Source organism: Dermochelys coriacea, chromosome 1 (assembly GCF_009764565.3).
Source record: "Dermochelys coriacea isolate rDerCor1 chromosome 1, rDerCor1.pri.v4, whole genome shotgun sequence".
Classification (NCBI taxonomy): Eukaryota; Metazoa; Chordata; order Testudines; family Dermochelyidae; genus Dermochelys; species Dermochelys coriacea.
The window spans coordinates 228,945,634-228,959,261 of NC_050068.2; the positions used below are offsets into that span (position 1 = coordinate 228,945,634).

General features: G+C 41.3%; 1 protein-coding gene and 1 long non-coding RNA gene across 9 annotated transcripts in view; one reads left to right on the top strand and one right to left on the bottom strand.

The window, feature by feature from the left end:
* The window catches only part of SHISAL1 (shisa like 1), a 274,691-nt gene that overhangs the window by 217,299 nt on the left and 43,764 nt on the right, over positions 1-13,628 (top strand). For all 8 annotated transcript variants that reach the window (XM_043515578.1, XM_043515582.1, XM_043515557.1 and 5 more), the window contains one exon: positions 4,277-4,570. In XM_043515578.1, coding sequence (XP_043371513.1) covers positions 4,277-4,570 — 294 coding nt within the window. The remainder of the gene's footprint in view (positions 1-4,276; positions 4,571-13,628) is intronic.
* The window catches only part of LOC122460483, a 139,058-nt gene that overhangs the window by 12,669 nt on the left and 112,761 nt on the right, over positions 1-13,628 (bottom strand). The window contains exon 3 of the long non-coding RNA XR_006281801.1: positions 11,401-11,534. This is a non-coding gene — a long non-coding RNA (uncharacterized LOC122460483). The remainder of the gene's footprint in view (positions 1-11,400; positions 11,535-13,628) is intronic.

Sequence of the window (13,628 nt, forward strand, 5' to 3'; positions counted from 1 at the left end):
AAAGCCAAAGTATTGGGTCATTGAGCTTTCCTAATAGGCCAATGAGTTAACCTGCTTCTAGTTAGTGGGTTAAAAGAACACTGTCAGGTAATTTATGGTCCAGATTTAGGTACTGTATTATTAAAATTAGTGATGGGCCTGAACAGGAACCTTCAAAATGAAAACCTTTACACTTCTTAGGAAGACACAGGGAAACGAGGGTAAAGAACATGATTTCAAATCTGGACAATAACACTCATCAGAATTGCTTGACTAGGGAATTTCTGTAATGGACTGAATCAAAATAACCCTGAATCTTACTGAGATTTGAAATCCATATGTAAACCTGGATGTGAATATTGATGTAAATTAAAATAGTTCCTTGCAACCCAGATAATGCATCCATGTGAAAGTGGAGAACAGGAGAACTAGAGAGTAGTGAAACTAACTAGAAATGTGAAACTTAGGGCTTGTTTACCTGGCTTCACATTTTTTCATAGTATTATTTTTTCTTGATGCATGTGAAAGCTTTAATTTCAATATTATGTGTATTAAAGTTAATATTTTGCACCCTCATAATATTTAACAAAGCATACTAATGTATGGAGTTTCTCCCCGTGAACAACGCATATAATTTATTAATTGCCTATGATTTTCACAAGGCTTCTTCAACAATGCTGTTGTCCCACTATATCTTAATTAAAATAATGCACTTTCATTTTTGTACTTGTCAGAAACAGCTGTTATTTACAAGGAACAGATGGAGAACCCACATACAGCATGATTAATAAATTGGTGCTTTAAACTGCAGTGCTCAAAATAGACCTAATTTTTCACTAAGTGATTTTTAATGAACAAAACAAATGCCTAAACACAACCATAAAAACGTCCATATGAAACAACTAGAAGAGAAGGTAATGTTCCTGCCTCCAAGTTCTTGCTAGCATATAAATCACATGATTTCTAACTTTATGGGAAACAAAAATACATTGTCCTTCCCACTGTGGGCCAAATTCTGTTCCCAGAAGTGGTCCTGGTGACTTCACTGAGATTCAATGGTTTCAATTAACAGGATTTCTCCTTGAGGAGCTCATCCTGAGTACTTCACGCCTGACTCCTCTTTCATTTTCTAATGGAGTGACTCCAGAGTTTTACCAGTGTAAACAAGAGTATATCCACGGAAAAGTCAGGAGCAATGCCACTGAAAATCTTTGCCCAAACCTCTCAGGTTATATTTTAGGCTCCAGTCCTGCAAAGACTTACAAAAATTACCAGGGACTACTCATAGTTCATAAAGTTAAGCACATAGAATCATAGAATCATAGAATATCAGGGTTGGAAGGGACCCCAGAAGGTCATCTAGTCCAACCCCCTGCTCAAAGCAGGACCAAGTCCCAGTTAAATCATCCCAGCCAGGGCTTTGTCAAGCCTGACCTTAAAAACCTCCAAGGAAGGAGATTCTACCACCTCCCTAGGTAACGCATTCCAGTGTTTCACCACCCTCTTAGTGAAAAAGTTTTTCCTAATATCCAATCTAAACCTCCCCCATTGCAACTTGAGACCATTACTCCTCGTTCTGTCATCTGCTACCATTGAGAACAGTCTAGAGCCATCCTCTTTGAAACCCCCCTTCAGGTAGTTGAAAGCAGCTATCAAATCCCCCCTCATTCTTCTCTTCTGCAGACTAAACAATCCCAGCTCCCTCAGTCTCTCCTCATAAGTCATGTGCTCTAGACCCCTAATCATTTTCGTTGCCCTTCGTTGTACTCTTTCCAATTTATCCACATCCTTCCTGTAGTGTGGGGCCCAAAACTGGACACAGTACTCCAGATGAGGCCTCACCAGTGTCGAATAGAGGGGAACGATCACGTCCCTCGATCTGCTAGCATTGGTCTACCTCTATTCCCACTGAAGATTTAGTACTAAACACTACTGGAAATCCCAGCCTTAAATACCCAGTGTTTATTTGTAATTTTAAAGCTACATGTTCATAGGATCCATTAAGGGGCCTGTTCCTCCTCTCTTTAGCTCCTGCTTTATACCAGTGTTACCTTCCCTGAAGTCACTAAAGTTACATTAGTGTAAATCCGTGATAAACAAGTGGCGAATTAGACCCTTAAAATCTTGATGTGACAAGAACTCGGAATCGTACCTGAAATTTAGATTTAAAACAAAATTAAATTTATGAGCATGTTCTTGAATCTTTTGTCCCCTATTTCCTGGATAACAAAATCTGCCTTCAAAATGCTTTCATTTTTTGATTGCCTTTTAAGGCAAATTGTGGTGTCCAGCTATAATGTGTGTGACACACTGGACAGCAGTGTGTGTGTGTGTGTGTGTGTGTGTGTGTGTGTGTGTGTGTGTAGAATAACATAGAAATGTACAAAATTGATAATGCAGTTTCATTATGTGATGGGGAAGCGTTGACAGAAATACAGGAGGAAAGCATTGCGTTTTCAGGCTAGCACAGTAAAGCTCAGGTACAACATACTACATTGGTTCACAAGCATGTGGTTTTGGGCTTTGAATCATACCACTGCTTAGTCTTTAGATATTTTTTACATTTAAGAGCCTGAGCCTGAACCCTAACATAGGCAAAATTCACCTTGAAAGACTCCCCATTGACTACATTGGGAGATGAGTCAGGCCAATTGTGCAATAGATGCCCCCTCCCCCCTCCAGGTTTTACAAACATATAAAAAGAAGTCAGATGCTGCCTTGAACTGCTTACAAAGACTCCGCCCGTCCAACACAGAATAGCTTAATGAAGTAAATCACTGAATATAGAGCTGGGTTGAGGATGGCATACCATTTTTGCAAAGGATTTTTGAGATTTTTTTGAAATTGGCTTTGTCCCAAATCAGATCGAAAACCAAACATTTCAAAATTATTAACGAAGGAAAAATTCTGGAAACAAAGCATTTTGTTTCAACTTCAACTTTTTTGTTTTGCATTATATGTCATTAATACAAAGTATTTAACCATTCAAAACAGTCATTTCAAAACACGAATTCCAAATAGTTTCTTCTGAAATTGTCAGAATGGGACATTTCAACATTGTTAGCATTTTTCCTGGTTTTTCTTCCGTAACAAAATTTGGGGGAAATCAACCCAATTTGACAGAACACATAGATTTCAGCAGAACTGCATATTCTGTTGGAATGTGGTTCTGTCGAAGTTTCTCTCACCAGCTGTAGCTTAATACATTCATTGCTTTCCCTGCTTTCAACAGGGTGCTGGTGGTTGAATGGCAGGTTTATATAATTTGTAATTCCCGTAAATGATGTATGCCTAAAGCATTACTTGGGGGCCATATTGCAATTCTTTATGTGGTTTTCAAGACTCTGCATCTCTATCTAATACCCCTTTTTATTCCTTTTCTTTTCCCACTTCCGCTCTGCGTTTTTTCAATCACACCAGCCCTTTTGTCTGGAACAACCTTCCTACCTCATACACCTAACAACCTCCATTCTCCCACTTTAAATTCTCCCTCAAAACCTGCACGTTTGTTCTAGCCTAATTCTTTCCCAATCCCCAGTATCCCATACCAAATGCCAATAGACCTAACAATCAGTTTTTTAAAAAACAGCTAAACTTGCTGTCTCAATAGTGTTTTCACTCTCCTTTGCTTTTATCTCCCTACTATTCTCTCTCACTTTATTTGATATCTTTACTCATTCTGTTCTGTCTTTATTCAATTAAGCTTTTTGAGGCACTTTTTTTTTTATAAGTCAATGACAGGGTGGTAAACCATCCTGATCCTTACTCATATATATAAAAGGAGTACTTGTGGCACCTTAGAGACTTAACAAATTTATTTGAGCATAAGCTTTCGTGAGCTACAGAAGTGAGCTATAGCTCATGAAAGCTTATGCTCAAAACAAATTTGTTAGTCTCTAAGGTGCCACAAGTACTCCTTTTATTTTTGCAAATACAGACTAACACGGCTGCTACTCTGAAACCACTCATATATATGTTATAGCTATGCCAACATTTACACGTAAGCTTACTATGTGTTTTCACCTCTATACTTATTGAATGAATAGTATTATAAAATCACTGGTCTTTGTAATGTTGAGTTTTGATGTACTTAATACTAGTGAAATGTAGCATTTTGGGTAACCACTCTCTTAACCCTACTCTACCAAAAATACCTGCTCCTTTTAGATGAAAATCCTGATTATTTTTAAAACAAACAAACCAGCAAACAAAAAACCCTGATAAATAGAGTGATGACAGTGAATGATCTGTTAAATCATTTCCTTTGTTGTTTTCTTTTTTTCCCCCTCCTCCCCAGCAATTACAGTGCATTGTTAGGAGTGTGGATCTATGGCTTTTTTGTTGTGATCTTGCTGGTACTGGACCTTTTATATTACTCATCAATGAACTACGATATTTGCAAATTTTACCTGGCAAGATGGGGAATCCAGGGAAAGTGGATGACACAGGCACAGAGCCGATGGATTAACCCTGCTCAGAATCCAAGTCAAGTACAGACTCAGCCTCAGCCTCAGATGTCACAGGCAGTACATACTTTAAAAGGAGATGCTTTGAACCCACCATTGATGTCTTTTCAGAGTTCATCTGCCTGGTAAGTTCAGATACTTTTGCACCATATTCTTTTGTGGTATAAACAGTCATCTGTCTTTTTGGAACATCATTATCAATTATGCGCCAGATTCTCAGCTGGTATATATTGGCATAGCTCCATTTAAGTTATCAGCTGAGGATCTGTACCATATAAATTTTACCATATGAACTGCATTACAGAATCACCACTCAGAAGAAATGCATCAGCTTCATAGAAAATTATGATAAAAATATGATTGTCTCTAGAGAAATATGTGCTGGAGATAATGGAGGTAAGTAAATTTACAGTACTGTGTGAATATAAATAGGTTTGGAAGGATTAGATTTTTATCTGTAAATGTCATTAAATGTCAATTTCACTGTATACAAACACACACACACACAAACCGACAAAAATATATTTCCATTGACAATCGAAATATACAGATCAGCCAAGTAAGAAAAATGGTACTTGAGAACTTAGAGTTTGATTTAAGAATATTTACTTTGTATATTTTGACATATGATGTTGACAATTTGTGTTTTAATGGTGATAAAACTTTAACTTTTTGAATCTCAATATCTACTATCATTAAATAATTATTGTCTGATATTCCCCATTGTCTGGCCTTCCCATAACTTCTGCATACTGTTAAAATTTAAATAAATAAAAATAAAAAAGCTTAAAAATAAACATTGATATTATCCATCAACATTATAAAAAAATGAATTCTGCCAAACTAAATATAGACAAGGTTACAATCTTTGCTTCTACAGTGTCCACTGTAGAGTTAATGATTAATCTAGTGTGCAAATAAAATTCTGAATGTACCCAAGGTTTTGCCATGTATAGCAATTAATCTGTTTTCAGTTTTTAAATAAACCACGTTAACTCCAAGTGTTCAATGTAAACACTAAGAAGTGGAAAACAGTTTTAATTAGAGATGTGGGAAATCCATACTATCCACTGAGAACAGAAACAATGTGAAAACAAGCTTAATGTCTTATTTGCTTAGCCACAGAAATATAGCTGTATGTTAGTTACAGTGGGGAGAAAATGATTCTACAGATTTAAAAAGGAAAAGTGACAGCCTAGGGTTTTTTTATTATTATTATTCCTGCCATGTTGTATACATGTATGTCAAAATGTGTTTTAATACCAACAGTTTTATAGCACTTAATGTTTCTAAATTATCTATTATTTATATGGTGTCATGGGTGGATATGGTGCTCTACAGAAAAATAAGAAGGAAGGACCCCAACTCAAAGAGTTTATAATCTAAAGGAATAACACAGAGAATGTACACAACATTCTGACAGTGGTACTGGAGGGGAGTTACAAAAGTTAACAATCAAGAGTTGCAAAAATTAAAGATCATTTTTGGGTTTGTTTTGCTTCCTGTGAAGAGTTTATGGTCAGGCATTGGAATAGGGTTGGTGTGAACAGTTAACTGAAAGAAATGTGTAGAGCTGGTCGAGAATTTTCTGATGGAAAATATTATCACAAAAAAAAAATCAAAAAGTTTTAAGGCTGGGAGTCAGGGTAGTCAGCCTTCAGTAGCCTGCCTCAAAGGTTCTTTGTAGTGTGTTGATCCCAAAGTATGAGAGAGACAAGGTGGGTGAGATAAAAATTGTAGGAGAATTGGTGGAAGAGACAACTTTCATGCTTCACAGAGTCAGGTTCGGAAAAGGTAACCGGAGAGTCACAGCTGAATACAAGATGGAACAGATGGTTAAGCATAAGGGGTTAACACATGTTGCAAGAAACCCCTTGAAATGAAGTGGGCAATTAACACCACTACAGTCATAGGACAAAGGAGAATTAGTAGGTTATAAATTGTTGTAAAGAGCCATAAAACCCAGTGTCTCTGTTGAAGCCAGGATGTTTAGTGTCTATCAGAGTTATGAATTAAGTTCCCAGACTCATCTTTTGAAGGTATTATGCAAGTGTCCTTTGAGGATGAGGACTGATCAGATATGGAGTGATTGCTTTGTGAAAGTGTGTTCACCTATGGGTGACGGCATTTTTGTCCTTTATCATTTTTCTGCATAGGTTCATTCTTGAGTATAGTGATTATTTGGTTTCACCCACATAGTTGTTGTTGGAAAAACAAAAGGAGGACTTGTGGCACCTTAGAGACTAAAATTTATTTGAGCATAAGCTTTCGTGAGCTACAGCTCACTTCATCGGAGTTCACGAAAGCTTATGCTCAAATAAATTTGTTAGTCTCTAAGGTGCCACAAGTACTCCTTTTGTTTTTGCGAATACAGACTAACACAGCTGCTACTCTGAAAGTTGTTGTTGGGGCATTTGATGCACTGGATGAGGTATACCACATGTTGTGATTGGGATATATAGGAAATATCTTGAAAGGTGATTTGTGGGGGTGAGGATATTGATTATTGTAACAATGGAGATATGCCTGCAGGCTTTGCATCTGTTGTTCTGGCAGGTGCTTTGAGCTGGTGTGCGGTAGTCTTTGGGGAGCTTGCTTCTGATGGTAAGCTTCGCAAGGTAGGGAGGCTGTCAGAAGATGGGGGTTGGGGAAAGATTTCTTTCCACACTGTCCCTTTCAGCGTGCGTCATTAGTGCTAACATGTCAGGACAGTATCCCAGAGTCCCAGGATTGCCACTCATCCGGGTTTTTGGCTTCTTTGTCCAGGTGCCATTTGACAAGTCCTGATGTCCAGTTTTAAGTGAAACGCATAAGCAACGCCAACAACCTTAATACTTCAATATGTTGTTTAGTACTGAAATATACATTCTATGTTTCAGTGTTATTTTACGTTAAATGTGAAAATATGCGCTGTTCATTCATTGAACTTGAAATGTCATGTAGCTAAGCCTAGCACTTTCTATTGTCTCATTTTGACATATATATTATTCCTGGGGACATTCTGCACCAAAAAATAAAAATTCTGTGCCAAAAAATTAAAAATTCTGCAACATTTATTTGTCAAAATAACACTACATAATAACACCAGTTTCAATTAGTTGGGTAATTTATTTCAAAATATCTGTCAGCAAGTATGTGCATAACAATACAGACACACACAAAAATTCCCCCAGAAGTAGAGAGTTAAAGAAATCCCTATGACAACCCAGTACCTGTTTTTCTGCTTCCCCCCAATCCAGCCAGAAGGACTGGATCCACAACCCCTTCCCTTCCAGAGCCCAGCCACAGGCCCACCCCTTGCCCAGACACCCGCCCCCTCTCCCCCACAGCCCAGGGATCCAGAGGGAGAAACAGCCTGATGCTCAGTCCCAGGCTTGCATGGAGTTTCCTGCACACTGCAGTCTCCTTCCCTCAGGGCATGCTGGGAACTGCAGCTGTCAGGAACCCTCTAGCTCCCCCTCTCTCCCCACAGCAGTGTCTTCTATGTGCGAGCTGGGATCTATCAGGGCCAGTGATCCCTAATGATAGCAAGCTGCACTGCAGCCCATTTCTGTTCAGAAAAGGAAATTCTGCATGCACAACTTTAACTTTGGCAAAATTCTGAATTGTGCAGTGGCTCAGAATTCCCTCAGGAGTAATATATCCTTTAACTGACGCGGCATGTCCAGTTTTGGTCTGTGGAAAAGGTGGCAATCCTACTGCATCTCCTGTATCACAGGAGATGCCATAGGAATTGCTTTGCTACATGTTGCTGGAACTCTATGTCACATCACACATTTGATGACTGCAGCTCCCTGCCGTCTCTCCCTTCTGTCAAACTTTGTTGGATACATAGAGCAAGTCCATGAAGATGTGGTTCTGCTCCTGATACTGCTCACTGGACAAATGTTCATGTGAACAGAACCATCCAGTATCAGATACTGGACAGAACTGGTCCAGAGAGATTTCAGACGACAAAGACAGCTGACACAGAGGGGGGACTGAAAATTCACTTGAGTCCCCTGCAGTAGATGTGTTGAATCCTGGGATTGCAATGGCATGCCCATGGGTTGACTGCCACTTCTGGTCCTGGAGACCCAGCACAGTGTGGTGGGACCACATCATCTGTGAAACCTAGGATGATGACCGGTGGCTGAAGAACTGAAGGAGGAGGAAGCAGATCTTCAATGAGTTGTGCAAGCAGCTTGCACCAATCCACCAGTGCCAGACCACTTGTTTTCCGAAACCCATACCAGTGCAGAAGCAGGTGGCTATTGCCCTTTGGAAGCTAACAGCACCTGTCAGTTACCAACCAGTTTGGGGCTGAGAAGTCAACTGTGGGAATGGTGGTTGCACAGGTTTGCCAGGCTATCAGTACTGTGACGTACCTATGGAGAGTTGTCAAAACACAACTCCCTGAAACTATAGCAAGAGGATGGGTTTTCCAAACTGTGCGGGGTACATCAACAGAATGTATGTACCTATACTTTGCCTACTGAAAGGGACCAGTGAAGAAATGAACTGTGACATTTAGGATTCACGGTTCTCCAAGGCCATAAGCAGTCGGTTCATGAACACGAATGCAAAACACATGGGAAAGGTCCATGACACCAGGGTGTTCAGGGCTGTACTTCAAGACAAAATAGAGGGTGGAGTTGTTAGAGCACCAGTCAATGTCAGATATCTTTAGTAAGTTTAGTTTCCTTTGTGTGTGTATTCTCACTTAAGAATTTTATGGAAATGTCTGTCTTTGTTAATTATTGTCTTTTTCTCATTATGGTCCTTGGCCAGCAACAGTTTTTTTCAAAGCATAGGGTCTGGGTGGTTTGCAAATGTGGATACTACGAGTGCCTAGGGAGACTATTCTGAATATTGGCACCCTTTTCCACAGGTTATGGTAATTGAACCCAATCTCTCACTCCTAAGGGTAACCCAGGATGCAACAGTGCTTCTCTTGCATGCGTATGGCTACAGGCCAACTCCATATGCTGCTTACCTGTGTGCCACTCTGGTCCCTGCAGAAGTAATTAGTGGGTGGTGTGGCAAAGTTTACTACAGCGGAGGGAGAAACACGGCAGCTCTCTCAAGGAACCTTCGGCAGGGGATTGCAGCGTGTCTGCAGGAAAGTTTCCTAGAGATTTCTATGGAGGATTCCCAGGACATCCCGGTGTACATTAACAAACTTTTCTGCTGTGACCCAACTGTGTAGATGCACAGGCTCTGTTGTTAATTTCTGTCTCTTATCCTTCCTTCTTTCCTCTACCATATAACAAAGCACACCTCTCACCGTGCAGTAACAAAGCAAAATGAACACTTACAGGAGCTCACCTCTCCTGCATCTCGTGCACCAGAGCTAGAGTGCTGGGACTGGCTAGAACCCTCCGGAGTAGAAAAGAGATCCTGACTCACCACACCACCGGAAGACTCTGCCGTGTGCGCCACATCATCCTTCAACTCCACTTCTTCATCCACCACTTTGTCCTCAGGGTTGAGTCTACTGGCCGCTGCCTCCAGTCCCCCCGAAGTATCCGTGGGCTCTTGGCAATGGAAGTGGGGTTGCCACCAAAGATAGCATGCAGCTCTTTGTAGAAGCAGCATCTCTTCAGCGCTGCACTGGAGCAATGGGTGGCTTCCTTTGCCTTCTGGTACACCTACCTCAGCTCCTTGATCTTAGCACGGCACCGCTGCGTGTCCCTTTCATGCCCCTTCTCCTGCATGCCACTGGCAATCAGCCCAGAGGTATCAAAGTTCCTACAGCTGGAGCAAAGCTGCAACTGCACAGCCTCCTCTTCCCACAGACCCAGCAGATCCAACAGCACCAGTGTTCACGCGGGAGCACATATATTGCAGAAAGCCAGCATTGTCAGCTGGGAATATGCTGTCTGAACTGTGCACACTGAGCAAACAGGAAGAGGAATTTCAAAAATCCCTGGACCTTTAAAAGAGGGAAGAGTGCATACCTGTGCACCTTCAGGGCAGCAGAGTTCAAACTGCTCAGAAGAGCGGTCAGGATGGGCATTGTGAGACACCTCCTGGAGGATGAGAGTGACATAACCAAGTGCTGTGTCTACACTGATGCTGCCTCACTCTAACTACATCGCAAAAAGCCCTATGTCACTCGTCAAGGTAGTTTTACCATGTTGACATAGCAAGGGAGTTACATCAGTGGGAGAAGCATTTCCGTGTGTACACCTCCACTGTTTTGTCGACAAAAGATGACTTTTGTCAACAAAACTGTGTAGTACAGACAAGGTGTAAGATTTGAAGCAAACAACTTTTCTTACCTCTCTGGATGTTGCAGGCAGTTCACAGTTCTTAATACACAGGCTGAATTCCCTTCCCAGCCTGGGATCAATTTCCCCAGTTCAAAGTCTTTCAAGCAATCTTGTTTCAGTAGAGATGGGAGAGGAGAGAGGTGGCCAGGGGCCCTTGATCCCCTTTTTATATCCTGATCCTTTTACTGGAAAAAGTTCTTGGTGCATCAGGCAGTTCCATGGAATATGTGAGCTGCCGACTATCCTTCAGGTGAATTGTAAATTTCTTGATTACAACTCCCCTGCTGGTAAATGGCCAGTTAAAAAGACAATAGTCTGTTTGCACCTGGCTGGATGTTGGCCACCCCTTTGTTGCCTCTGAAGAGCTAGAACGTGGGCATTTGCCAGAGTTAAAACAACATGTTCCAGTAACAAACATGTAACAAAATCTCATATCTCCATATACAACGTTAAAATGTGTGACTCAACAGGACAATGATATTCAGCAAATTATGGCTTTTCCAATGATACATCACAAGGCGTACTTTGTACAAGATTTATCATAATTTTGTAAAAGTGGTGATCATAATAGTGTAGACTGTCACAGGGACCACATCAGGTTGGACTATGGATGGAGTGCAGTGAGGGGGCCAGTTTCAGGCATCTATTACTGCAGAAAACAGGAATATTTCTGGGGAATGTGGGGGTGTATAGTCCCTTACCAGCCTCGGTTCCTGCTGTGGTTCTCCTGATGTGGGCTCTCTCAACTGGGTCTGCTGGGTACTTAGGCAGGCTTTTTCTCTAGGACTTCCAAGGTCCCTTCTGCCTCCTCATCCTGCCCCTCATCATCAGTGTCCTGCAGTATAATGAGGATGGCAAGGTTGAGGAGGGGGTCATGACTGAATTTCAGGCTCAGTACTAAGAGATGTGGAGAGCACCTGGTCCAGCTCATCATAGCAGGGGCATGTGCCAGGAACCCGAGGTGCTTCATGCACTCCAGGCACTGGAACAAAGTCTGGTGAACGCTCACCTCCATGAACTCTCCTGACATATGTATATGTTCCTGCTGCTACAGGCAAAGTCATGGAGCATGGTGTACACTGACCACATATTGATCAGCACCAAGATGTTCTCCAGAGACCAGATAGCAGCTCATGGAATGCTCCATAGTGACTGTTGCTGATCAATAGCATTCATGGGAGAACTGAATGTGCTCAGGGCAGGTTGCTAGTACCATTGGCAATGGAGGGCAGGGACCTGTGTAATTTTGGGTAAGGGGCAGGCAGCAAAGGGATGAGTGCATTGTGGGAATGGCTCTGGAGGACTATCGATACCCCATGAACTGGTACATGCCCCTTGCCTCTGTCCACACTGGACTGTAGAATGGGTATGGGGCCATGCCACAGCGGAGATGTGTACATACCCACATCCTCATGCATGCTGAACTTTAGCACATTAGACTGTCTTTCAGGAACTTGCTTCAGGGTTTCAGATGTGGACAATGGGGTGGGGCAGGGGAAGGGTTGCAACACAACAACACACATGCAACCATGTACACTCCCAAGTGTAGATAGACTCTACAGATATGTGGTTAGTGGGTTTCTTTTTTTCCTGTATTGAAGCATGCTCTCTCGGGGCATTTGGCCCGTTCAGTGATGCAATCTTCTTCTCTGATGGAGTGTCCTTGTTTGGTGATTTAAGTGGGTTGAACTGTATGTCCCGGACTTTCTCATCAGAGCATATTCTGTGATATCTGAGTGCCTGGCAGTAGATAAACAGGTTTCATGGTGTGTCTGGGGTAGTTAAGGGATCTGTGGAGGTAAGAGTGGTGATCCATTGGTTTCTTGCATATAGTCTGTAGGATTACATTGTTGAAGCTGATTGTGATGTCCAGGAAGTTGATGCTGATATGGGAGTGTTTGATGAATGAGTGGTGGTTGCTGAAGTTGTGATGGTAATCTATGAAGGAGTTTAGGGCATCTGTCCAGAGAATGAAAATATCATCAATGTATCTCCGGTATCTCATTGATTGTTGTGGTGTCGTTTTCCAGCAATTATTCCTCGAGGTGGCCCATGAAGAGATTGGCATATTGGGCAGCCATCCTAGTTCCTGTGGTTTAAACAAAGTGTTTGTTGTTAAATGTAAAGTTGTTATGGGTGAGGATGTGTTTGAGGTGAATATCTGACTGCTGTCATTGTCAGACTGCAATGCCTTCATGTTGAGAGATGTTGGTGTATAGGGAGATGACATCTGTCATAAACATAAAGATAAAGGTAGCATAAAATCCCTCCTTGCAGCTGTACTGAAACACTTTACCTGTAAGCGGTTAAGAAGCTCAAATAACCTGGTTGGCACCTGACCAGAAGGACCAATAAGGAAAGAAGATACTTTCAAATCTGGGGGAGGGGAAGGTTTTGTTTGTGCTCTCTTTGTTTGTTCCCTCTCCAGACGGAGAGAGAGACCAGGCAGGTAAAACATCTCTTGAAAACATACCTGAAATTGTCCATCTAAGATTACAAAAATTTTAAGTAAGGCAAGGGAATGCATTAAATTATCTTTTGTTTTAGCTTGTGAATTTTCCCTATGCTAAGAGGTAGTTTTATTTTTGTTTCTTAGAACTGTGAAGCTAAGTCCAGAGGGAAGTCCTCTGTGTTTTAAATCTTTTTTATTACCCTGTAAAGTTACCTTCCATTCTGATTTTGCAAAAGTGCTTCTTTTACTTTTTTCTTTATAATAAAGTTCTTCTTTTAAGAACCTGATTGATTTTCAGTGTCCTAAAAACCAAAGGGTTTGGTCTGTGCTCACATTGTAACCAATTGGTTAGTATATTATTCTTAAGCCTCCCCAGGAAAGGGGGTGAAGGGGCTTGGGGGGATATTTTGGGGGAATAGGGACAAGAGACCCTTTCATGCACTTTTGTCTAAATTACTTGGTGGTGGCAGCAATACC